The 26505-nt window shown below is 49.2% G+C and overlaps 2 protein-coding genes across 2 annotated transcripts; one reads left to right on the top strand and one right to left on the bottom strand.

The window, feature by feature from the left end:
- Positions 1-4716: 4716 nt before the first annotated feature.
- B3GNT8 (UDP-GlcNAc:betaGal beta-1,3-N-acetylglucosaminyltransferase 8) lies at positions 4717-15804 on the top strand. Its single transcript, XM_063312087.1, has 2 exons — positions 4717-4879; positions 13764-15804. Exon 2 carries the CDS (start codon positions 13774-13776, stop codon positions 15001-15003), a length of 1230 nt encoding a protein of 409 aa, XP_063168157.1. The 5' UTR covers positions 4717-4879; positions 13764-13773; the 3' UTR covers positions 15004-15804.
- A 233-nt stretch (positions 15805-16037) lies between these two features.
- BCKDHA (branched chain keto acid dehydrogenase E1 subunit alpha) lies at positions 16038-25982 on the bottom strand. Its single transcript, XM_063311782.1, has 9 exons — positions 25845-25982; positions 22305-22481; positions 22117-22203; positions 21586-21694; positions 20401-20562; positions 20050-20256; positions 18853-18994; positions 18562-18733; positions 16038-17958 (listed from the first exon to the last, which is right to left on the bottom strand). Exons 1-9 carry the CDS (start codon positions 25950-25952, stop codon positions 17788-17790), a joined length of 1335 nt encoding a protein of 444 aa, XP_063167852.1. The 5' UTR covers positions 25953-25982; the 3' UTR covers positions 16038-17787.
- Positions 25983-26505: the final 523 nt, after the last annotated feature.

Below are 26505 nucleotides of genomic sequence, written 5' to 3'. Positions count from 1 at the left end.
AAGAACCTCTAAAACTAAGAAAGAAAAACTTGGTTAGGAGTTTTATTTGCAAGTCTGGCTTAGCCTGTGACTTTTCTCATGGATTGGTTGGATAGATCATTTTCCTCTAAAACTAGTAAAAGCCAGCTGCTGTAACTAAAAGTAAATGCATACAGACAGACAGACAGACATAGATGAGAGATGGAGAAAGAGAGATTTTGGTGCTTTCAAGTCATTCTTGACTCCTGGCGCCTCTCTAGACTAGTCCCCGCGGTTTCCTAGGCAAGGTTTCTTCAGAAGTGGTTTGCCATTGCCTCCTTCCCAGGGCTGGGAGAGAGGGACTGGCCCGAGGTCACCCAGCCGGCTTTCATGCCCAAGGCGGGACTAGAACTCACGGTCCCCCAGTTTACCGTGATGCGTGATCCTTGCCATCACATGAAAACACCCCCGTTCCCAGAGTCTGGGGAACTTGTTTCTGCTGCCTCAGAGAAAGGGCAGAAACAGGACTGTTAAACCTGCTGGGTCTGCCCTGGGAGATGAGATGCAAATCCTTCTCAAAGGACTGCTTAATTTTGGAAGAGGACTTAAAGCTGAATGTTTCCATTTTCTTGCTGAAAGTTTACTTTGGGAAGAAAAGGTCCAAGCACTTGGAACCCAAAAGCTCATTAGAAAATGTTTGTTTTCTTAGTCTCTGACTCAACTTGACCTTAAAGCAACTCTAATTTGCTCCTGTGGTTTCTTGCTCGGACAGAGAACAAATGCTCGTTAGAAAATGTTTGTTTTCCTAGTCCTTGACTGAGCTGGACCTTAAAGCATATCTCAGTTCCTCCTTCAGAACAAAACTTCTTCTGTTCTCCCACTCTGGGGCTGTGCACTTAACAACAGGCTGTCAATAAGCTCTTCTGAGATACACAGAGTGCCTCCAACTAAGCCCAGCCCTCCGTAACATTGGGATGCCTCTTCCAGGCCTGTTTCCAGTGGTGCAATTTGTTGTTGAACTGAGAAAGCGAGTCAGTTCTCCTGTAAGCTTTGGATACCTGCAGAGGTCGAAGTCAACGTTGAATCCTGAGAGAGGCTGTGTATCTCAAAGGGACAAACATTTGCCAACACCCCTGCAGGATGGTCTGCAGGACACAGGTGAGTGAGCCAGGTGGGGGCCCTTGGCTGGGGGGCTCTTTGCATAAGTGGCCTGCCCCACTTCTGGTGGCCTGGGGTGCAGTCCCCCACCTGGCTCATAATTCCAGTTGGTCTTCCAGCCAGCCAGAAGGATGAGGAGAGTTCCCAGTAGCACAAACGATGCTTTTAATGGAACCCTGGCCTGGGGAAGTTAGGATTTTGCAGGGAGGAAGCGGGGTGTGTGTGAGAGAGAGAAAGGGAAGTGATTCATCTGCATGCATGGGCTGCAGCTGAAAATACACCAGCAGGGGACTTGGCAGCTGCTTTTGACATGGGACAATTTAAACTGATTTACCACTCACACATTCTCTGCTTCCCTACAGGTCAGCCCTGCCCTCTATCTGGGCAGAAGAGCAGTAGGCTAGGGAGGCCTGGGAGATGTTCTGATCTGGGTTTTCAGAGACAGAAGCCCCAAAGGGGCTGCTTTGCCTTTTCCTATTCTCACAATCTTTTGTTTTCTCACCTGCCCTGCTCCCCAAATTGAGTGGACTGCCTGGTTCTACCCACTGGCTTTTAGCCTCACAGCAGCCCTGGAGGGTGGTCCAGGCTGGGGAGACACATCAGCTGAAGGCTACAGGAAACTCCATAGTCAAGGCTGGAGTCGGAGGCTGACCTTTGTGGAACTCTCCCTGTTGAATGCCTTGCCAGAAGTTTCATTTCTGAGGGCCAAATCGAGCTCTGGACTCAGTGTTGCTGCTAAGAGGGAGGGGGCCTCGGACCAAACACCTCCTGATGCTCTGGGCTGTGTTCACACAACCCAGTTTGTCCCGAACTCTGGTCTACAAAGCCCAGGGCTGAATTCACGCCTGATGTTAAGCCACAAGACTCTTTTCCCTGCAGCATGGCTGGCTGGGGAATTCTGGAGGTTGAAGTCCACCCATCTTAAAGTTGCTCAGGTTGAGAAACGGTGCATGCTTAAACAAGCCAGCCAGCCTATTCGCGTCTCTCTCTTCCTCCCTGCACCCTTCCCCTCCTCTTTCTCTTTCCTTGCCAAGCAGCCACCCCACACCTTCTCTTCTTGGGCTCTGCAAGAACGCGACTGGCCCCAGCGCAAGGCCGCTCGTCTTGCAGCCAACTTCAGAGCAGACCGAGAGCACCTCCTCCCTTAAAAGCAATCTGCCTCCGGGGTCCCTCGGCCGGAAGGGCCCGGTCCTCGCCCCTGCTCTGCAACCCCAAGGACGCGTGACTCCCTCCCTCCTGCTCCATCCGGCGCAACCATGAGGACTAGCGCCTGATTCCAACCCGCCAGCTTGCAGCGGCTGCCGGACCTCCCCTCGCGGCGCCTGGCGAGCCTAAGTTGCCGCTCCGCCCCGCCTGGACCCGCGCACACTTCCAGGGCGAGACTCAGACGCCTCGGGGCCCGGGGAGGTGTGCAGGGGTGGGGGTTGGGGGTCGGGCGCGCGCGCCTTCCGCCTCCGATCTGCCCTTTGCTCCGCTCCGCTCCGCTCCGCTCCTGCCCGGGACGGGAGGAGCTTTGCCCCTGGGAGCGCGGCTGCCATCTCGCCCCGGTGCCGGCGGAGGCGCGTCCCCAGGGCATTCCTGCGGGCGAGGCTCCGGCAGCGCCAGAGGAGGAAGAGGAGGAGGAATAGCAGGAGGGCCCCGGCGCGACCTCCCCGGCTCTCACTCCGGATTCAGGTGAGCTCCACGCCTCTCCTCCCTCTCCCGCCGCCGCTGCGCCCGCGCCGCGCTCGGGAGGGCAGCTCGCGGACCCGGCTCGGAGCCAGCATGCCGCCGAGGCTGAGGGAGCCGCTTCGCAGCCCTGCCCGGCGGGGCTCCTAGGAATCAAGCCGGGGAATCTCTGCCGGAGTCAGCATGCTCCATCCACGATGTAAGTCTGGGGACCTGAACCGCGGCGCGTTCTCTGCTCCGCAGCGGCAAGCCAGGCTTCGCTTTCCTTGGGGTGCGGGGAGCCTACAGCCTTAGGAACCGTCGTGGGTGGGGGGTTTGGGAAGGGGGAAGAAGCTGGTCTGCTTCCAGGTTTTCTCTTTCTTTATAAGTAGTTTTTACTAAAAGATGAAAGAAAGAAAGAAAGAAAGAAAGAAAGAAAGAAAGAAAGAAAGCAGAAAGCAGAAAGCAGAAAAAACAAAACAAAACAGAAAAAAGATAGAAAAAAAGAAAAATAAAAGAACAGAATAGAACAGAAAACGAAGATAGATGGATGGATAGATAGAGAGATAGATGATGGATAAAAGTGGCTTCCAATCTTCCTCTCGGCAGTTATACATACAATTCTAATCAAATCTCCAAGATTTCCTCCTAATTCCCTTCCTTTCTATAACCTGGTCTTTTTAGTCATCAGAGCCGTAAGTCGCAAAATCATTTTCTTTCTTACCCAAAAAGTCCATGCGGGGTGAGGTTTTCTCTTCCTTTTCGATTTGAAAAGGTGGGATCCATCAGGAAGCCCGCCAATTAGAGTGAAGGCTGGAAAAGTTTTAAGTCAGACGGAGGAGTCCGGCTTGTATCTGCAGCTTCAGCCCTAATGCAATTAGTGACTGGAAAAAGTGAATTACCGCCGAGACATCGGGAAGGAGGCGAAAATGCTGATGTAGCTGTCTCTTAAAGGGGGAGAAGGATGGCCGGGGAGGTTGGTAACCCTCCAGGAGAAATGGGGATATGTCAGGGTCTGAAGATGTCTCTCATTTTGAAGTTTGAGGGGGTAAGCAGGTAGAAGAGAACATGGAGAGCCTTATGGGGTTTCTTACGACTGTGAAGCAAGTTGCAAAGTGTTTCTCTGCAACAGAAGTGAGGGGTCATCATCTTTGGAATTGGGAGGAGGCTGTTCATGGGAGAGAAACGGAACAAAAACTGGCCTTGACGTTGCTTTTAATTGGCCCAGCTTCTTTTGCCAAAAGTGCATCACTGCATGGGGGGATGCAATCTGTTTAATGCGGCTTCATTTTTTTACATGCATTTGATCAGTGTTTCTCAACCTGGGCAGCTTGAAGATGGGTGGACTTCAACTCCCAGAATTCCCCAGCTGGCTGGGGAATTCTGGGAGTTGAAGTCCACCCATCTTCAAGTTGCCCAGGTTGAGAAACACTGCATTTGACATTTAGGGCCACACAAGCCCCAAAGACTAGGACTTGCTTGCATGGTGGGGATGAGAAAGAACAACCAGGCCCTTTTCATAACTGGGCACAGCACACTGGGGTTGGACTGAAGCCTGTTGCCTTTTCTCAGCTGCGTGTTATAGTGGCTTGGAATTCCCACACAATGCTGGGGATGTGTTTGATCATGCCCCATTTTTTCTGGGCCTCATTCTAGGCCCGGCAGACAGATCCTGGTTTTCACTTTAGAATCCTCCTTTTCTTGGGAGAAGAAAAATGTCGGTTTACGTGGAAAGGAAAACAGGAGGAAGGAATGACAGGTGTGCTTTCATCTCCCTAATTGCAAGGGGTGCCCACAGGGTATGGTCAAGAAAGTCAAGATGGCGGCCCCAACGGTACAGTTGAAACACTGCCTGTTGTCGATGGCACTGCTGTGGTGCCATCTTGACTTTTTTGACCACCCCCTGCTACTTGCACTCCTTTCCTGTTTTCCTAACCCCGGGTTGTATTCTGTCTCCCCCACCATCTCTGGAGCAGCAATGAGGTCTCCAGCCTGGAGATCCAGACCTTTCATGGTTGAAGTTTAGGAATGGGAGATGCAATTACCTCCTCTTAGGATTGCTAAGAGTGTGACCCAGTGGTCTTATTAATTCTAAGAAGGGGACAGTCTTTCTAAGGTAAAGTCCAAGGACTATTTGGTTGAACATTTGCACCCACAAAAGGGAAGTATAAATCAAATTACAAACATCCTCCTGATTTTCTCCCCCAGCAAATGGTAAACTGAGGCATAAGGTCAGGTCCTTAATGTCCTGAGCAACTGGCCCAGGATGGCCTGCCTCCTTAGCCGAAGCACTTGCTACTAAATAATTTATTCTGCAAAAGCGAAGAAGGGTGGGTGGGTGGACAGGCTGGGAAAACACCTCTGGAAAAGTTGCTTGTGTCTATTTTAAATAGTTTGGCAGATGTTGAGTACAGTACTGCCAGCTTTTAGGAAGGGAAAAAGCAAGCAGATAGCAGGAGCCTCCACTTTGCCCTCCCAGTTCAGTCTCTAGAGCAGCCTTTTTCAGCCTTTTGACCCTGGAGGAACCCTTGAAATATTTTTCACACCTTGGGGAACCCCTGCACATTCAGGCTCAAAGATAGGCCAGAAGTTACCAAATCATTATATTTGTTTCATGGGTAGGCCCGTCTGTATGCATGAACAGGGTTCATAAACTAAAAATAAAGAATGAAACTTTCCTCTTTCATGTGAAGTTGCCCGAGTTTGAAATAACTTTTTAAATAAATCCTGATCTCCCAGGGAACCCCTGGTGACCTCTCGTGGAACCCGAGGGTGCCACGGAACCCTGGTGGAGAAACCCTGTTCTAGGGTTCCAGGTATAGGGAGTGTCGGGTTCTCACCGATGTACACTGTGTGTGCCCAGGTTGGGGGAACAGGCTAAATGACTCAGAGGATCTTGTGGGATGCACTCGCTTGTTGTTTTGGTTGAGATGCATTCTCCACAGGCTGTGCCAAGGAAAAAAAAAATGAAGCACCACCAATTCCCAGATCCCATTAGGGCAGGAAATGACTTTTCAGAGGGCACTTAGCAACAGGGAGCATCTTCCAGGCGCAGGCAGAGTGCTTGATTCAGTACTGCCACAGCTTTTATTTCTCAATTAACCTAGGGGGCACCTTTTTTTTTTTTCTTGCTCTCAAAAAGATTTATATTTGGATTTTTAAAAGAAGTAGAGGTTTGAACCAGTTCCAGTTTATCCACGTCACTTCCATGAAGTGGAACACACTGATAAGCCATGGTGTAGATCAGCGTTTCCCAACCATGGCCACTTCAAGATGTGTGGGCTTCAACTCCCAGAATTCCCCAGCCAGCCTGACTGGGGAATTCTGGGAGTTGAAGTCCACATGTCTTTTAAATTCCCAAGGTTGAGAAACACTGGTGTAGATTTTGGTTTTGGCTGAGCATGCGTGTAAATCCAGGAACAGGGGCTTGAACACGATGGTTGATGACTTCTGCCAATGTGACCTGCTTGTGTATGCAGTATAGGTGAAGTCAACATTTCCTAAGGTTTTTTTTTTCCTCCCCTGAATTGTTGGGCAGAAGAATTTGGGTTTTTTGCCTTTGGGTTTTTAAAAATCCTATTCAGACATTTCAGGAGTTGCATGACAGTTTCTGAGCATCCACCTGAAAAAGAAAGGAAAATTGTTACCAACTTTCAGCAAATGTGATTAGAGAGTTCTGCCTTTCAGGGAAACACAAAGTGGGGGTGCTTCTGGGCCACACAGTGCCCTGGGGACCTAGTGCCATGCATGTACCCAATTTAGAAAGAGTCTGTTCACCTTTCTTTGTTTGTGGCTTCTGGGTCTCTAAAATCCAGCCGGCTTGTTTACAGAACGATTTGCTGGCTTCTGACTGATCCCCAGACAGTTCCAAGGTTCTTTTCAACTTGACCTGACATTTTATTTGTGTCCAGGACAGATACCAGTTTGCCATATATTTCCATCACCAGCACATTCCTTTCCTCAAAAAGCTCTCCTGATAGGGTATTTTGCTCTTGAAGCCTGTCTAATTCTTCTGGGCTAGCTTCCCACAGTTCTGGCACCATCTGCTCGGTTCTCAGCAATTAGAATTGCCAGCTAACGTTGCCCGTGTGCATCTGAGGTTGACTTGGCCCAAGCACCCTGCCGAGCAGCCTTTCTCAACTTTCTGACCCTGGAGGAGCCCTTGAAATATTTTTCAGGCCTCGGGGACCCCCTGCACATTCAGGCTCAAAGATAGGCCAGAAGTTATCAAATTGTTACATTCGTTTCATGGGTAGGCCTGTATGTATCCATGAAACTAAAAATGCTCTTAAACTAAAAATGAAGAATGAAACTTACCTCTTTCATGTGAAGTTGCCCGAATTTGAAATAATTTTTTAAATAAATTGTGATCTCCCAGGGAACCCCTAGGGACCTCTCACGGAACCCTGGTTGAGAAACCCTGCTACAGAGGGATTTTTCAGATAAGCTGGTGTGCTTCTGTGTGTGGAGAAATATGAGCAGTTCCTTGGGAAAAAAGGGTATACATTAATAAAATAAGCTAGAAAGTAGCAATCTGGACAGTCTGAATTTATCTCAGTGCATTTTGGAGCGTTGAGCCAGTCTGCTCCCCTTCTTTGTCTGAAAAAGTGAGAGAGGCTCATACGTTTTCTGCAAAGGTGCAAAACAAGCTTGTAAACTGGATCAGCTCTGAGGAGCTGAAAAGCAGCAGGGTAGCCCATTCTCATGATTTCCAAAGCGTTTGAAAGCCTGCAGGCAAAGGAAAAATACATTTAAGAAAAATATGCACTGTCACAGTAGCTTTCTGATAGGGCTCACGTTTGTGGGAGAAAATGTCCAGCTGTACAAATTGATATGACTTGGGTTTTTTATCTGTTCAAAAGGCATCCCATCTGCTTCTGCCCAAACCCTTTTGCACAGAAAATAGAACATTGGTTTTTAGATCTACCCATGGAAGGGAGGACAAGGGACGAAGGAGACTTGCAGAGATAAATGTGTTCTCCTGAATTGGGCAGTTGCCGGAGTTCCCAGAAAGTGTGTGCGTGCGTGTGTGGCAGGAAGAATGGGAATATTCCAGCACTTTGTGTGCATGAGTTTGCGGTCATGACCGCAAGCGGTGACCACATCAATTTCTTAGCTTCTGACCCAATCAGAAAGCATCTTTTCTGGACAGAACGAGATCACACTATACATATTCAGTGGTTTTGTTTTGCTGATTTTGTCGTTTATCGGATTATTTTAGTCTGGGCTGTCTGTCTGATTCTAAGTTTTTAGCTATTTTTATGTTTTTTCTAGTTTTGTATGCCACCCGGAATCCACTGGAGTTGGGCGGCTTATAAATTCAAACAGACAGACAGACAATCTGCCTGTGGTTAAAATGTGACAAAGGGGCTTTGCAGCCCATTGTGGGGAGCAGCGCATTGTTCAGAGGGGTAAAAGGAGGCCTTTTGGCTAGGCACCCTGATTTCGGGACAGGCTCGTCCTACTATTGGCTTGATTTCAGTGCCAAATGAAACCTTGGCTCTTGCAGGTCAGTTTTTTTGTGGGTGGTGGTTTACAGCTCAAGCAGATTGGCCTGTATCCTGGGTTTATCAAGGGGGGTTTCATGGTAGTTAGTTGAGGTATTGTTATGGTATCTCAGCCTGAGAGGTACAGTTTGAGTTATAAATATTTGAAACTGTTAATAAAAAGGAAATGAGCTGCTTGCATTAAAGCAAATACAGTTCAGGTTATTATTGTTTAGCAACCATCTCATTTAGCCACTGTTTGCAGTTATGACAGTGATGAACAAGTAACTGTGCAACCAATCCTCACATTTACAACCGTTTTAGGTCTTAAAGCAGCATTTCTCAATCTCAGCAACTTTCAGATGTATGGATTTCAGCTCCCAGAATGCCCCAGCCAGTGTGAATTCTGGGCAGGGCCGCAACTGGGGGGGGGCAAGCAGGGCATGTGCTCCAGGCGCCGTGCTGGGGGGGCGCCAAAAGGGGTGTGGAATCCATGTTTGCCCCAGGTAACACAGACCCTAGTTGCGGCCCTGATTCTGGGAGCTGAAGTCCATACATCTTAAAGTTGCTGAGATTGGGAAACATTGCTGTAAAGTGAAGGAAAGCTGAAGAAAGATCATAAGTACAGTTGCGGTTTCACTTAGCATCCGCTTCACTTAATGACCAAGTTGCTGGTCCCAATTGTGGTTGCTAAACAAGAACTATCTGTAATGCATTTCTTGCAAGCTGAGAAAACCGACCTGCGGGCTTATGGCTGAAACCTGCAGGGCTATTCCTGAAGAAACCAATATTTCTGGTTATGTTTGTATAGCTGGTCTACGCGCAAGATGAAAAGAGGCCGATGAATGGGTACCCCCTTCTGCCTTCCGGTGAGGTGTTCTCCCAGGTTAGAGAAAAGAAGGAAATCTTACTGGGAACACACTCAGAAACAGGTTCCCTCCAGCCTTCTGCTGCTGACGCAGACTCAAAACGTCTGCACTGACACGTTTAAACTGTTCCAGTATTTGGAGAAGCAAGAAAGCAAGTGGATCCCAAAAGGCCATTTGCTGGAGTGATCTGGATCAAGTCACTTTGTATATCTGGATACAGGTGCTAAATTTCTTACACTTGCTTAGATAAACCATGGTGGATAGTAAAGTACATGTATGGGGAGATTTAAGAGTTATATTTACATTTAACCATGCAGAGGTTATTCAGGTGTTGCTGAATTACAGGTAGTCCTAGCTTAACAACCACAATCAGGACCAGAATTTTGGTTGCTAAGCGAAGTGGTCATTAAGCGAATCCAACCTGATTTTATGACCTTTTTTGCAGTGGCCGTTAAGCAAACCACATGGTTGTTAAGTGAATCACATGGTTCCCCATTGATTTTGCTTGCCAGAAGCCAGCCAGGAAGGTAAAAAATGGCGATCACGTGACGATGGGACACTGCAATGGTCATAAATGTGAACTGGTTGCCAAGTGCCCAAATCATGATCACGTAACCCTGGGGACACTGTGAGGGTTGTAAGTGTGAGGACCGGTCACAAGTTGTTTTTTAGCACCGTCATAAGTCCGAACCATCACTAAACAAATGGTTGTTAAGTGAGGACTACCTGTACAACCCCTTTGGCCTCAGCTAGTGGGAGCAATGTTCAGGAATGCAAGGCTTTCATTCAGCAGTGTCTGGGCAGCCACAGGTTTTAGATATGAGAGCTCTGTGACATGTTTTCAAAATCTATGCAAATCAAGTGCCATGTCATAAGGAGAAGGCATTTGCCGTACAAGGCACTTCTGATTACCTTGAAATTAGAGTCACAAGACCCAGTGTTCAGAACAAAGTTGCTAAGTAGGGTGCAATTCAAGATACTTGTTTCCTGGAACTGTTCTCTGTTGCTTGTACAAAATCCTTTGGCCAGACTGAATTGGGAAGCTTCAGGTGCTTAGGGACAACAGCGGTGGGGATGTTAGAAGCCGATCTTGTCCAAAGAAAAAGGCTGCATTTGAAACAGGCTTTTACATTAATAAACATAGGATAGCAAGAAACAGGCAACTTGTACTGAGAAGCAATTAGAATGTTCTTCTCATTAGGACACTCTGGATTTATTAACTAACTTTGGGGTGGGAGGAGACAGCAGGAGGCAGTAACGGGACAGCAGTTTGCTTGCAAGCTCTTCAGTCTTCTCTAAAAATCACTTTTATGGGCTAAGGTGTGGCCAAAATGCCCACACGGGATTTCCTCTTCCCTCCAGTGTTTTAAATAAAGACGTTTACATCCTCTGCAAACAGGCCAAGCGTACCCAAGTCTTGAGAACGCAAACATTGCCCAGTCTTTGCACAAAGGCTCTCGGATCTGATGAATTTCACATTAAAATAATTAACATTTTCCAATATCTGTCAAATCATTGGGAGTAGGACACTGGGATGGGCAGAAGGGAAGAGAAGAAAGGAAATATAGGCAGATTTCAAGTGTCCCATTTTGGGCACAAGGCAGTTTGTTTATTAGAATTGTCAGTCGATTGATAATCCGCTGTTCCAGTCAATATTGTCTCCTAAAACACTTTCCAGTCCATGCAAAGACTCCTTCTTGTTGCTTGTTTATATTTTTCTATGTTAACAACTGTTGCATTTATTTCTTCCTCTCCCAAGACCAGGGAAACCATTCAAACCCATCACCCCCATCCCGTGAGAGCAGCTAAACATTAACAACTCATAAAAACAACCGGGAAGGTCACTTGTTATTCACGGTTAGGCGTCCCATATCAGCTTAACAAGCATGTTTTGCAGTGCCTTCTGGAATGCCAGATGTGTGGGGGATCCAGCAGCCCGTCTTAATGGGCAGTATGTTCCATAAAATGGGGGCAGCCATCGAGAAGGCCCCCCCTCCTAGTCCACACCTTAGGAGGCCCCCTAATGTTCATGCAGAATGATGGAGTTTTTAAAGGTTAATAAAAGAACTCCAAGCATCTAACAGCAATCTTGCAGAGTAGAAGCGTGGACCAAAAAGGGAACTTGCACATTAAGCTTAATGATGTTCATAAATAAATTCAGTCTTCACACTGTAGTTAGATGAAGAAAAATAGAGATAGCTTACTTTTATTCAGTAGATCTGGATACAGGTAGGTTCATAGTAGAAAGCACTTAATCATCACTGGTTCTTGGTAGCAGAGGATGGTTGGACAAGGGCTGCATTCCTGCAGCAGCACCTGCTTGCATGTGTGCCAGAAGGGTAATGGAGACTGTTAATCCCCAAACTCAAGGAGGAGGAGGAAGTGGAACTCAGGTGACCCATGTGACATTCCACAAGCACAATAGAGATGTGATTTGCTAGAGCGACCCCCTTATGCTTATGAGACAATGCTGAGTTGATCCCTGATAATTCCAACACAGAATCTACTGAACATATAGAAGAGAATGTCTGTAGCTCAAGGATGAACTGCAGAGTCCTTGGTGCTCTCTGAGCTTGGTGGTTGGCTTGCAGATGTTTCATTACCCAACTAGTTAACATCATCAGAGCTGGTGGGGCAGCAAACCCCACACTCCCTCGCACTGATGATGTTACCTAGACAGGTAATGAAACGTCTGCAAGCCAACCACCAAGCTCAGAGAGCACCAAGGACTCCACTATTGAATATTTCCCACTCCAAATTTTTCGGCATTGCTCACTCTTGCAAATGTGCCTTCTTTGAAAGGAGTTGTGGGGGTGTGTGGAATCACTCAAAATGGGGCAAAAATAGCACAGAGGCAGCATCGATTCTGAATTTGCTCAGACTACACCTCAAGAGAAGTTCTATGCATGTAGAGAAACCTTGATTTTTGACAGACCCTTTGCCTTGGGAGAAAGACACGAATCCTCCTCCGCCAGAGTTTTTCCGGTAAAAGCCATCCTTTGCTACCCGGGGTTGCTCTGGCCTGGCGCAAAAAACGGCACGGGAAAGCGCTTGAGTGCAGGCTTGACCTTACCCCACCCCACCCCTACAGATCAGAGGAATGTGGTTTTTTCAGACACTGGAGTTTCGCAGTCAGTCTATCCATGTCCTCATTTTTTTTTCTTGAGATCATTCAGCTTAGCTCCTTTTGGGAGACATTCAGTTGCTCTTTACAATCCTGGTATTTTGTAACTTTTAGCAAATTTGCTTAAAATCTGTGTTCCCAGCATCTAGTAGTAGTGAAGTTTATTGCTGTAGCCACAGATCATAATGTAAGAATGCAATAAAATACAATAACGTTAAAACAATAAAATGATGCAATTATAAAATAATAAAAGAAGCATTAAACATAAAAACAGTTACAACAAATACAGCCAGAGCTGCAGCTAAGAGCTACTACTACTGTTCCCAGCATTGTCTTCTTGGCAGCCTACAATCTCCTGATCAGTTCTGATTTTCAGCTTTGTAGCTGTGTTTCCTCAAGCAGTTCCTCAATCTGCAACTTTATGCCTTTGCTCCTGCCTATGCTTTGCCTCCCTTAAAATTTCCCACCATATTCCATTTGTGCTCTGAAATGGTTTCTGTTGCATTTAAGTTGTAATCAGCAAATATAGATGGTACGGTAATGAGGAACAATGAGTATCTGTAATGACAGAAACTAGAAACAGCCAGATAGCAACACAAATGTTAGTTAAGTATTATTTGGTGATCCTGCCCCCAATGTCTTGCAGTAGAGGAAGGAAAGGGAAACTTAAGATTTTCCCGCTGTTGCTCCTTTCTCTGAATGTGCATGCATTGCAACTCTTTGTGCATGAAACTTTGCCACTAAGATGAAGTAGTAGTGCCTGAGTTTATTTTTCCTCCTCCCTCCCATTACCTTTTCTTTTGGTGTTGTGTCTTTTGTTTTGTACGTCTTTTGACTGAACAATTTAAGTGGCTCAGGAAGCATTTTATGTTCGGCTGAAATCCTGAAATCATTAAAAATAAAATTCCTGGCCCAGATTCCCCCCCCCCATCACAATATTTGTAGGTGGCTTTAAATAAGCCTCTGATTCCTGTAGGAGTCCCCTATTGCGGGGGCTGTTCACATAACCATGCATAAAATTATAAAGAGTCAAATACTGTATATGAAATTATAATTTTATAATTTGATTACGCACCTCTACCTAATTCTTGAATAAAACAAAACGATAATACATTAGAATTATTTATAACATAATATAAATATAAAATCTGGAGCTTCTACAATAAAAGGTCCGTGCATTTAATAACCTCTACACCAGGGTTTCTCAACCTGAGCCACTTTAAGATGTGTGGACTCCAACTACCAGAACTCTGGGAGTTGAAGTCCAGACCTCTTAAAAGGGCTGAGGTTGAGAAACCCTGCTCTATACATTCAAAGGCACACGGAAGAATTTACTTATTTTAAATCAGCTTTGTAGGTTCACCCCTTAGATGAACCTTGCCACTGCGTTTTGTTAGCCCAGGTTGACGGTTTACCAGGTTGTGTGAACCCAGTCCGTGAAGGGGCAGGAATGGAAATGCCAGCTTCGTTTTCTGCCTTTCTTCCCTCTTTATATTTTGGCTGCTTGCTTTTCCTCACCAGGAGGAAGAAAATGAGAGCTTCCCGGTGCCTCTCGGTAGCCACAGCGTTGCTCACCCTGGTGGCCCTCAAGGCCTACATCGAGTGGACCGCCGAGCAGGAGGAGCATTTCCCAACGCCTCATGTGGCCAGTGGGCAAAGCAGTTCCGTCACCGCCGTCCAGCCCTCCGACGATGCCTCGCCAGCGTTTGTCTTCCAGCACTTTAATGTTTCGCTGCAGCAGCTTCGCCACAGCATCCCGCGGGCAAAAGCTTACTGGAATGAAAAGCAGTACAAGAATTTCTGGGCCCTGGAAGAAGGCTGGGTGGCCAATGCTTCCTGGGATAAATGCGCGAGTTCTGACGCAGCAGAACAGGCAGGCAAGATCAAAGACTTCGGCTCGTATTCAGAGCTTTACAAGAATTTTATTCTCTACGGGGACTGCAGGAACTTTTCCCTCTTGATCGATCAGCCCGGCAAGTGCGCCAACACAAAGAATGACACCTTCTTGCTGTTGGCCATCAAATCTCTGCCTGGGAACTTTGCTGCCCGCCAAGCGGTGCGGGACACCTGGGGGAAGGAAGGCGAGCCCAGCGGGCTCCCTGTACGCACCGTCTTCTTGCTGGGCACGGCCCAGGGACGCTACGGGCCCCGCCTGCAACGCCTGGTCCGCTTTGAGAGCCGGAGTTTCGGTGACATTTTGATGTGGGACTTTGAAGACACCTTCTTCAACTTGACCCTCAAGGACTTCCTGTTCTTGAGCTGGACGCTGGACCGCTGTCGGGGTGTCCGTTTTATTCTCAAGGGGGACGACGACGTTTTCATCAACACGCCCAAAGTCTTGGATTACCTGGGCTCTTTAGACACCAGCAAGCCCCTCTACACGGGGCAGGTGGTGGCCAACGCCTCGCCCTTCCGGGTCCAAAGGAGCAAGTACTATGTGCCGGAATCCTTCTACGTGGGGCCATATCCGGCCTACGCGGGAGGTGGGGGCTACATCTTTTCCGGACCCCTGGCCCGGTTGCTCCACCTCATTTCTCAGCACGTGGCCTTCTACCCGATCGACGATGTTTACACGGGGCTGTGCTTCCAAGCCCTGGGCATCCGCCCTGAGGCGCACACCGGCTTCCTGACCTTTGATATCGCCGAGAAGGACCGGGAGGACCCCTGTGTGCACAGCCAGTTGCTCTTGGTCCATCGGCGCAGCCCCCAGCAGACCCTCCACCTGTGGAAGCAGATCACCAACCCAAACCTCAAGTGTTGAGATGAGGCAGAACAACGGAATTCCCCAGCGGGGAGGCTTGGTGGCATCTGCCCGAAGTGTGTTGCAACGGGGAGATGCTTCCCCTTCGTGCCTCGAGGACGAGTCTGGGCTGCCTGGCTGCGGCTGGCCTCTTCTGAAGTTCCCGTTCAGGGTGTCGTTTGCCTTTCTGGAAATAGCAGGGTGGAGGGCAGAGCATTTGACTTGTCCATATCGTGTATGGGAACAAGAACCATTCTGCCTTTTTTCCGTTAGGCCGATCGGAAAAGGGCCGCAGCACCCATCTGACCTGACCGGCGTGAGAGGGCTGGTGCATCAAGCTTGCTTCCCCAACACGGTGCCCTCCAAATATAATAGGCCTGCAACAGCTGGGTTTCTACAAGGCACACCCCTCTACATCTGGAGCCCCCAGCTTGGGGAAGGCTGGGGGAGAAACTGCTGACTTGCTGGGCCATCTGCCTGGATGGCAGAGAGGGTGAAGTATTGTCCACAAGTTTTTTCCCCCTTGCGGCCTGAACATTTGGGGCCAAAGCACCCACACCCAGGTAAACCGAGAAACCAAGGCAAGACGCCTGCAATGGCGATCCTAAAGGACCACTGAGGGTTTCAACGTGGTGTAAGGGAAGCGGAATGGGGGTCCTCGTGAACCATCAGCTGCAATGCTGCATCTTGCACAGAGGTTTCAAGAGGGCCCAGATGTTGTGACTTGACCTGTTAAAATGGGGGTGGGTGGGAATGGGATTCCCCAACCCCAGCCCATACTGTAACGATGTCCTGCTGTAATAAAAATGTGTCTCAGGTACAGTTGGTCTTGGGGAATGTTGACCCATGATTTGGGAACAGGTATTTTTAGGAAAAAAATTGTGCTTGTCTCTTGAAAGCAGCAGACTAGCTTCTGCAGAGCATCTAGTAACGGGCAGTTCCGAAACTGTGCTAGAGCAGGCAGAGAGACACGCACACAATACTGGGAGGGACATTTTGCTAGTTGGGCAGATGGTGCTCCTCAACCCCAGGTACTCACACACACGAGCCACTGGCCAGAAAAATATTTATTGATTTTCCAACTTGCCCCATATGTATGATTAGGCTAGCACTGACCCATTATTCCCTTAACCCACAATAATCGTTATTTTCAGTTGTAACAGCTTTTGAGTAAGAGTAACAGACGAACTTGACTTCTGCTTACAACACGAAGGCGCCGGAAAAAACACACCCTTTGGTCAGGGCAAAATGAACAAGGAGAAGGCCCAATCTGGATTCCTTTTTCTTTTTTTTCTTAGAACCCCAAACTTACTCATTTCTAAGCCATCCTGCGCAGTTTGCTGTTGCTCAAAACCATTCCAATCCCAAAGAAAATCCACAATCATTAATCATTGGCAGCAGTTTCCTTGGAAGGACACCCCTGTAGTGTTATGATAAATTAGCTGGGGACTGATTTAGGGCTGATCTATGGGTCTCCTGAAGAAGTCATTTATCATGTCTCTTTCAAGGGTGGGCTTCTTGGAAAACACGGGGGCACCTCAACTTCGGTCTGTGGATTTTCCTAAAGAAATATTCCCTCCTGGAGAGCAGTTTGACACACCTAGCCTCTTCCCTAGCAGGACACCAAGGTGACACTGATTTGCTGGCTGAATTTGGGCTGGACAACATGGAAGGTGGGTGGGCGAGAGCCCAGGGAAGCTCTCTAGCCTGGAAAGCAGCAAGACAGGGCATAGTCCGCAGCCACCGAGCTGGGAGATGTTTCTGTGCTTTTAAAGAATGCATGTGCAGCTCAAAGCTTTTTCAACATGATGTGCAAAAGAACCATACCTGGATCACTCGGTGCCACTTGGGGCAGCCATGAACGCAGCTTCTGGGGCTCAGTTCTCACCAGCCTGCTGCAAATCCCTAGCAACAGCGACTGCGGTGAGAACCTCTGACTATTGCTATAGTGACGAGGAAGTAGCTACAAGGAAGAGACATCCCTTTTGCTTTACAAATTGGTGAAGAGGGAGCTTTCCCTAAGGGCCCCTTCAGGATAGATCCTGAAATTGGAAGCAACGATCGTTGGCAGCAGCACAAACTGACTGCCAGGGCGGTGATGGTCTGTCTGAATCGTAAAAGATGAATACGTTCCTCAAGAAACCGAGTACCAGGCAGTGCCCAAATGCCAAGCTGTGTATCTGAGCCCAGCCCTGTATTTTCCAAGAAAAGAACCCAGGAAAGCAAACGGAGGTGATATTGTCACTTGCTCCCGAAACCAGATTCAAGGCAAAGCTAAGTCGAAGCCCTCAAACCAGGCAGAAAGGCCCCAAGTTCTAAATTAGATGCTTGACATTGTTAGAATGAAGTAGTGATATTCAGACAGATTCCACCCTGCCCCAGACATTCACAGAAATACACCTAGCGATGCACGCATTAACCCCCCTTTCAACTCTCCCAGAAAGCGGGTTCCCCAGTCCCACTTCAGTGTCTTGCCACAGGCCAACCAAGCCCCAGATGTGCTTTCTCTCCTTTTTTGCTTGCCTTTAAAAAAGAAAAAAAAGATTAAAGGCTGTTCAGCTAGCAGCGACAGCAAAGCACCAGATGCCCTGCCCTTTGGTAAGAAAATTTCGGGAGGGCCAGAGATGCTCTGGCCAAAAGGAGAGGGGTGAGTGGAAGCCAGAGGGTGCACCCCAACAGCAAAACAACTTTGTGGCAACCGGGGAGGTGCTGAAGACGCCAACAGGCCCAGCGGCACCCTGGTGGGGGCATCAGTCCTCGGGTGGGGAAAGGGGATGCAAGGAGAGCATCCTGCTAGGCGGGAATTCACTTCTCAAAGTGGTCCAGGGGGTAATGTTCCCCGTATTGTTTCAGATGGCGCTCCAAGGCCTGCTGTTGCTTCTCGATGTGCCACGGCATCTCACAGTAAACATCCGAGAACAGGAGCTGAGGTCTCGGCTTCAGCTTGCGCTCAGCTTCCTCGAGGGCCTCCATCACCTAGAGAAACGGGTGGTTTGGTCTAGTGGTTAAGGCAACGGGCTAGAAACCAGGAGACTGTGAGCTCTAGTCCCGCCTTAGGCATGAAGGCCGGCTGGGTGACTTTGGGTCACTCTTTCTCAGCCCAACCCACCTCACAGGGGTGTTGTGGTGGGGGAAACAGGAGGAGGGAGTATTAGGTATGTTCCCCACCTTGAATTATTTATAAAAATAATAAAGGCCATTAGTGAGCCTTTTGAGAGGAATAGGCCAGAGAAAAGGGCCTGTCCTACTTTGTGTTCCCCACTCTTGTTATTTCAAGCCCTTGGACTCCCCAAGAGGGTGGCTAAAATTTATTTTACTTATTCATTCTTCAAATTTCTATCACTGCCCATCTCTCCCAAAAAGGGGACTCTGGGTGGTAATGCAAAGCATCCATTAGGCCAGTGTTTCTCAACGTTGGCAGCTTGAAGACATCTGGACTTCAACTCCCAGAATTCCCCAGCCAGCATGGCTGGCTGGGGAATTCTGGGAGTTGAAGTCCACCCATCTTCAAGCCACCAACGTTGAGAAACACGGCTCTACAGGCACCGAGGCAGGCGGCCTTTCAGCTCAGCCACTTACCCGTTTGCGAGATTTCTTCCGCCAGCTCTTCTCCTGCTCCTCATCCCACCAGTTCCGGCTGGCCATGTAGTGACGGAGGCGAGAGATGGGGTGGTCCTGCTTGTCCCAGTAATTGACTTCATCCACGGAGCGGTAGGCGGAGCTGTCATCGCTGGTGCTGTGGTGCCCGATCCTGGGAGGACAAGGCGCGGCAGGCGGTCAGGGCAAACTCCTCAGGCACTCCCTGGCTTTTGGCCAGACCCTCCGCCACCTGGTCTGCGCTCCGCTCCCACCTTTCACCCCCAAACCTACCTGTAGGTCATGGCCTCGATGAGGAATGGCTGGTTCTCTGCAACGGCACGGCGCCGGGCCTCCTTGGTGGCATTATACACGGCGAAGACATCGTTGCCATCTACTCGGATAGACTGGATGCCGTAACCAGGACCCCGGGCGGCTGGGGGTGGAAGAAGACCCACGACCAGATAGATAAATAGACAGACAAAACTTTTATTGTCATTTCACTATACACCAAGCGTACATTAAAATGGAATTTCGTTGCATTGGCTCAAGCAATAAAATAAGAACACCACAATTCTTACAATATGTAATATACATTCTTACCCATTCCACTCCTCTAATCTTTTTCCCTAAAAAATATCAGTCCTATTCCCAGCATGTGTACCCATGGGATGAGAAGGGATTATTAAGAGTTCAGGAGCCTAATAGCCCAGGGGACAAAACTATTGCCTGATCTAGCTGTTCTAGAGCAGATGCAGTATTACCTTTTCCCCGAGGGCAACAAGGAGAACAAGCCATAATGGGGGTGGAAGAGGTCACTAACAATACTTTGGGCTCAAATTTGTTAAATTTGAAAAAAATATAACAATATTCGACCACACTTGGATCCTGCCTTTCTTGACCCCTTCTGCTGTTTTTTAAAGAAATTTAAAAGAGATCTAGATTCAAGTAAGTCCTCTGGAGTACAGGATTCAGTCAGTCTGGCAGAGCAGTTTATAAAACAAGAATATTGAGGATGTCCAAGAGAGAGGAGGAGAATATTTTCTGCCCATGCTAATCTCTCCCCCAGCTTCAGCTACGTTAGATGGGAGAAAATGGGTGGCTGAGTGGGTTGGCCTGAGGCCTGCAAAACCAACTGTAATGTCTACTTTGCAGAATTTAACATGCAGTTGGTTGCTAATCGATGGTGGCGTCTTATGAATTCTCAAGGTCTGGCCTTGGTATATTACAAATAGCTTCCTTGTGGTTAACCGGCACAGCTTAAAACTTAGCTCCAGTTTTGCACCGCTGCTGCCCTCTGTTAAGTGGCTTTACAAAACTATTTTATTTCCTGTGCCAGCCCAGACGCATTTGGAAGCAGAAGAGAGCAAGTCTTGCACAGTAGTTCATAAAACAAGAGAATTAAAAAAAAATCATTGTGTGCGCATTGGTGAGTACATATATGCACACAAACCTTGTGGCATCACCCCCTCCCCAACCAGGCTGTCTCACCTATTCCATCACCCCTGTATTGTTCGGATGTAGGAGTGGAGATGGCGTAGCCGTTGTTCCGGCAGAAAAATATGATGGGGCACTCAAGGGTGGCAGCGAAGTTGAAGCCGGCATGGGCATCACCCTCGCTGGATGTCCCTTCGCCAAAGTAGCAGATCACAACCCGGTTTGTGTTCGCCCGCTTGAAGGCGTAGGCGGCACCCACCGCTATCAAGGGAAGGAGAGAAGTTGTCAGGCCATTAATCCTTGGGGTTGCTCAAATAAGGGAGAATGGGTTGTCTTGTATTACTCCATGGGTAGTGGTCTGCCTGGGTCTCGAGAAGGAAATGCTGGACTCTGATTTTGCCTCACCTTGTGGGATCTGGGTAGCGAGCGGGGACGATATGGTAACGAAGTTCAAATCTTTGCAGCCATAATGCACGGGCATCTGGCGGCCTTTCCCAGGGTCACTGGCATTGCCATAGCATTGGGCCATGAACAGGTCCAGCGGGTAGCCCCTGTGCATCAGGACACCTGGGAGAGATGGATGGAAGACCAGGTTAGCGGCTTCTGCTGGCTTCTGGCACTCAGTTGGCATTAACACTGCACCAAATGTTTTGCCCAACTTGTTTGTATGTGAGAGGAAGATAATAAAAAAGGACAAAAGATATATTTAAGACAAAATTACAAAACAATAGCAATAAGTTAAGGAGATTTCCTCCCTCCCTCCCTCCCTCCCCCCAGTTGCTAGTGACTCTGAGTAGCATATATATACCTCATTTACTGTGATTGCTCTTATTAGAAACTACAAAAACTTCTTTTAAAAAACCATTCAATGATGTCCGAATCTTGGAGACTGCCTGGACAAGTCCCTGCAATTTTCTTGACAAGGTTTTTCAGAAGTGGTTTGCCATTGCCTCCTTCCTAGGGCTGAGAGAGAGTGGCTGGCCCAAGATCACCCAGCTGGCTTCGTGCCTAAGGCGGGACTAGAACTCCCAGTCTCCTGGTTTCTAGCCTGATGCCTCAGCCACGGCACCAAACTGGCTCTCTACAAAAACTGTATTGCTTATCAAAAGCAACTTGTTGACTAACTTCCTGGCTCATGCCTCTCCCCATTCAATTGCCAGTAACCGACAAACTGGGGCCAGGAAGGATGTGAAGTGCCAAAAAGGTATTTCAGAGCATGCTGTTGGCACTTCCTTAAAGATGCTGCATCCTCATATGGCCATCACACAAATCCAGAGGAAAATGCAGCTTCTTTAAAGAGGTGCCATCTGGTGTAACACGTGCCCCCCAGCCTGCTCCAAAAATGCCTTTTGGGCTTCAGATCCAAGTGCTGCATATCTCTAGGCTCAAGATACAAGCAACCATTAAGGGGGAATGAAGGTCAACGTGGAAAAAGGGAAAAGTGGAAGTACTGTCCTATACAGATTTATGGACAAGGCCGTACCAAGCTCATAAACCAAGACGCTAGTCCTCTGCCGTGAAGTGCTTGCCCCCTGGTGGCTGCCGAGCTAATACGGCTGAAGAAGGAAAAGGTGCGTTGCAAAGGGCTACCTGCTTCTCGATACTGTCCGAAGACCAGGTCGGTGTCATCGAGCGCTGCTACGCTGCCCACATGCGTGCCTTCTTCCCCGTAGTTGGTCATATAAAAGGAAATCCGGCCCTGGGAATGAAAAACAGGGAGGGACTGTGAGAGCCCTTCCTCTAGAGTTGGCCAGTGCTTCTGACACAAAGCCCAAATGGTACTCTGAAGCCCACGGGGATGCATAGGTAGGCCCTGTTCGGCTGGCAATTCCTTGAAAGCTGCTGCTTCTTTTCCTGAGGTTGCACGACTGTCCTCCATGAGGGCTGTTGGATCCGCAAAAACACACCTTGGTTTAAGGAGCTGCAGGCAGGTGCGAGAGGTGCCCCTCCACACACCCCAAGGCATTTTGCGGCTTTGGCCCCAAAACACTGCACTGCCCCACCCTCCACTCACTCGAAGCAACAAGGGCCGTGCCTGCCTGCCTCCGAGGGTCAAGGCAGCCTTTCGCAAATAGCGATCCAGAGAGCCCCTGCCCTGGACCGGCCTCCCCGCAGCCCCACCTGTCTCTGGGACTCGTAGAGGATCCGATCCATGGTGTTGAGAAGCGTCATGCTCTTGTAGAACTTGAGCACTTCCTCTTGAGGAATCTGCAGAGAGGAAGCAGATGGAGCAGCAAAAAAAAAAAAGCCTTTTCTTCCTGCAAGTTTTGGGGGAAGCAGGTAGGGGTGAGTCAGACCCTGCACCTCACCTGTGGATCCTCACTGGGATTGACAATCTGCCCCTGACGGTCCATGACCCGGTAGATGGGGATGCCCGAAATGACATTGGGCTGGATGAATTCCAGCCTGTCTATGAATTCTGCCGACACTCCGGGGAACTGTGGCTTCTCCTCCAAAGAGGAAAATTCTTGCTGCCGAACGCATCCCTGATGAAAGAGCAGAAATATGTGCATGAAGGGCTGAGCACAGCTGCCCCCCAGTTGGCCTGGGAGGGTGACCCACATGCCGGATTTAATTCCAAAATCTGCAGCTCTATGCAGCTGCTTTCAAGGGGTGGCTGCGACATGAAAACGAATGCTTGAGCAGAAGACAGTCACTTAGTGCCCACCAAATGCCCCTCAAGTGCTCCTTGGCTCCCGTGAGCATGGGCAATGGCAAGAAGTGGACAATGGGTATTGTAGTCCAAGACCTATAGAGGCAGCCAACATTTTGCCCCCACCTAGAGCTTGGCTTGTGAAAAGATGGGCCACATGAGCTGGTCCGCTTTGAGCACGACCCCTGGTGCCTTCATGGACATGTTTCTATAGTTTTCTTGGCTGGGGTGCTGAAAGAAATGGGCATTATTTCTTCCAGGGTGTTTTGCTAGCTTCCTGGTGGAATTGACAGCATGGGCATTCCCTATGAATCTCCCACCCAAATGCTAACAGGCCTGTCCCTGTTTGGCTTCCAAGGCTGGCCAGGTGAGGCCATCTGTTGCAAACAAAGAGAGGCGCACAGATTCACCGAACCTCAGAATCAGGGCTGTTTGCAAGGTATGATAAAAAAAAAAATGTCAAGATAGCAGTGCAATTGAAGCTCTGCCTGTATTTTATGGACACTGCCGCTGTCTTGACTTTTTTGACCATGCCCTGCGGACATGTGTTTCTCCCACCCAAAGGAGTTTCATCCTGGCATCTACCCCTGGATCACCTTACGCTGTGACAGAATGAAGGAAGCTAACTTTTTATTTTTTATTCTAACAAGTAAAGATGCTTTGAGTGAAGTTCAACTGCTGGTGATGGCATGGTACCTCATCCAAGCCCTAACCAGGTCTGTCTATGCTTCAGTTTTCAAGATCAACCAAGGTTAGCTAGGTGACAGACAGACAGACAGACAGACAGATGATATCTCCTTTTTTTCTGGAAACTCAAGGCACCACTTATGAGAACCAATCCTCATTTTATTCCCCACCACAATCCTATAAATTAGGTTTAGCTGAGTGACTGACAAGCTCAGAATCACTCCAGCCTTTAACCCAGGATTTCTCCACCAGGGTTCCGTGGCACCCTCGGGTTCCGTGAGAGGTCACTAGGGGTTCCCTGGGAGATCACGATTTATTTAAAAAATTATTTCAAATTCCGGCAACTTCACACGAAAGAGGTAAGTTTCATTCTTCATTTTTAGTTTAAGAGCACAGTTCATGCATATAGACAGGCCTACCCATGAAACAAATATAATAATTGTGTAACTTCTGGCCTATCTTTGAGCCTCAGTGTGCAGGGGTTCCTTGAGACCTGAAAAATATTTCATGGGCTCCTCCAGGATCAAAAGGTTGAGAAAGGCTGCTTTAACCATTAGGCCTTGCAGATTAATATGTATGCTATTGTTCCACCTGCTCCAAATTCACTCATACAGTAATGAAGAATATCAAAAGGTGGTGGTTTAAAACATGAATCTGTATGAGCTGTTCCAGATTAAGATTTCACTTGCAGGAGAGGAATATTTAATTAAGAAACAAAACACCTTCGTTGGCATAAACCCACAAAGGGAAATAATCTCATTTCACACTATGAAAAGCTGTATCCAAGCTAATTGACTTTGGTAAATAAGCTTGATGCCAGTCTCTGTGCCTGTGTTGCACTGGGGAGAAGCATGGCATGCTCCCTTCAACACGCCCCCTGAAATGGCCCAATCACAGGAGGCGCTCACAAGGGCACCATCTGCCCTCCTCTCTTCTGCAAAGAAACTGAAGCCTTTTCAGAGGTTGGCCTACCAGCAGGGTGACACCCCCTCCTTGCCATTGAAAATGCCTTTCCAAAGAATGTCATGGTGTCCTGCGCATTCTTAAAAGCATTTTCTCTACAACACTTCCACTAGTCCCTGAGTTAACTGACTTCTGCATCTATTAATTTCTGAGTTGGGTGGGTGGAGCTGAGCCTGGCCATTTGGCAGCGCTTTCTCAGAAGCAAATCCCACTGAATTCAATGGGCTTACTCTTTACAAAGCATGCACACCCATGCAAGCCTTCCACGTGCAAACAGCAGCATAGTTAATCCAAATATTCAACGCAGAAAATGATGGAGTTTTGGCTCCTGGTAGGGCCAGCATTTGGCCACCGCATAAGGGGCCACATCGAGTTCACCAGAGGCGGTACAAATGGCATTCCATTGAGATGTGCTGCATGGGGCCAGTAGAATGATGGGCATTGTAATCCAACAGGCTTTGAGGCCAGCCTTGAGGGCAAAAGGTACGGTAAGCCTAAACACACACACACACACACACACACACACACACACACGGTCTCATCTTAATCATAACTAAATACATCCGATTCCAAACAAGCCCCCAAAACTGCCTGCAAGAATTGGGATATTATTTATTCATCTATGAGACTGATCCCCACCTTAATCCTTAAGGCATTTAGATTAACCCAGGGTTTTTCAACCTGGCTGGGGAATTCCTGGCGCTGAAGTCCACACATCTTAAAGTTGCCAGGATTGAAAAACTCTGGGTTAAGCCTTGGAAAAGGGGTTGGGGAGGGGGGAAGTCCACTTCCACACCCAGCCCTCCAAGTATTCTCAGCTGGAAAGGTGGTGGCTGGCCCAATCTACCTTGCAGGGCTGTTCAGAAGACCTTCCCATGCAGCCCCTCATTTGCACATACATGCAACATGTTACCTGTGGAGGGGTAAGGGTCCTCTGTTCTCCACTCCTCCTTCACCCCCCTCTCTTCTTTCCCTCTCTTCAAAATATCGGAGGCCCAACTCGCCGGATCTTTTCAGAAATCCACAGGGAAAGAAAGGGGTCTCCACTTGCAGGGGTCCCGGTCCCCTCTTGACCACTACGTTCCCCAAGGTGGCGGCCTCCACAGTTGCTGCCCAAACTCCTTGGAAGGGCCAGCCGGGGAGGGTGGGAACTGTAGTCTCTTTGCCCTCATCAGCCTTCTCCAATCACTCCTCTCATCCTGAATTTCTACACTGGGGGGGGGGGCTTCCCCACCATATCAGCCCCCCTTCTGGGGGGTCTCTGTAAACACCTTTGTAAACACTTATGGGAGCCCCAAATAATACCACCCCCTTGCTTAAGGGGAGCCCCCAACATCCTCCCTCCCATCTGGGGAAGCCCCCCTTAGGCCAGGGCAGCTCATCCACATCCCCCGCCCCCTCCCCCTGCCCACCCACGGGGACCCCCCACGTCTCCCCTCCCCGGCCCCTTCCCAAACCCTCCTCGCCCCGGAGACCCCCCTGCCCTGGCGACCCCCTACAGCCCCCTCCCCCAGGGAGCCCCCCAGCCCGGGCAGGGCCGACTCACCGCTGCTGCGCGCAGCCCCCTGGCCGCGGCCGTGCCCGGGAGCCGCAGCCGCCGCAGGAAGCCCAGCCCGGCTCGGCCCGCCGCCGCCGCCGCCGCCGCCGCCGCCATCTTGCCGGAGAGGCGGAGGGCCAGCAAGCCGCGCCCGGAACGGGAGGAGCGGAGCCGAGCGCCCGCCTGCCCACCCGCCTCCGCCGCCCTGGCCCGAGCGGGGCCGCCCTCGCAGCCCCCCAGGAGCCGGGCTGGGGATGGGCGGGCGGCGGGGGCAGCGGTGCCAGCCCTGGAGGGCACCCGTTGGAGAAGAAGGCAACTCGGGCCTGGGGGGGGCTGGGGGAGGGTTTCCCTGTAGGCAACGGGCAGGGATGATGGGCACGTGGTCCAGCAACGCTTCGGGCCCCCAAGACCCCCTCCCCTTCTGTACAAGCCTCCCACCAATCTTGGCTGGTTTCAAAAAAGCTCAGCGGTTTGGACTTGGATGGGACACCACTAGGAGACCCCAAGGTTAGGGCCTAGCCTGGGAAGAAAGCAATCCCAGAGGAAGGCCACTGCCAAACAGGTCTGCCTTTTGCTCGTAAGGTCTCCGAGGGCGGGGGTGGGGTGGGGGCTCAGACCAGGAAGAGCTCAACTTTTACTGTCCATGGTGCTGGCCAGCAGTCAAAAGGGT

The sequence above is a fragment of the Candoia aspera genome, chromosome 10 (genome assembly GCF_035149785.1).
Source record: "Candoia aspera isolate rCanAsp1 chromosome 10, rCanAsp1.hap2, whole genome shotgun sequence".
Taxonomy (NCBI): domain Eukaryota; kingdom Metazoa; phylum Chordata; class Lepidosauria; order Squamata; family Boidae; genus Candoia; species Candoia aspera.
This window is presented reverse-complemented; position numbering and strand designations above follow the sequence as displayed.

Excerpts from the sequence above, each read along its gene's own strand:
- B3GNT8 (XM_063312087.1), top strand. The coding sequence starts at position 13,774 with ATGAGAGCTTCCCGGTGCCTCTCGGTAGCCACAGCGTTGCTCACCCTG.
- BCKDHA (XM_063311782.1), bottom strand. The coding sequence starts at position 25,952 with ATGGCGGCGGCGGCGGCGGCGGCGGCGGCGGGCCGAGCCGGGCTGGGC. Across the intron at positions 22,204-22,304 it reads ATCCCAGTGAGGATCCACAG|ATTCCTCAAGAGGAAGTGCT; the intron begins GTGAGGTGCAGG and ends TCCTCTCTGCAG. Across the intron at positions 18,995-20,049 it reads ATACAGGGGTGATGGAATAG|CCGCCCGGGGTCCTGGTTAC; the intron begins GTGAGACAGCCT and ends TTCCACCCCCAG.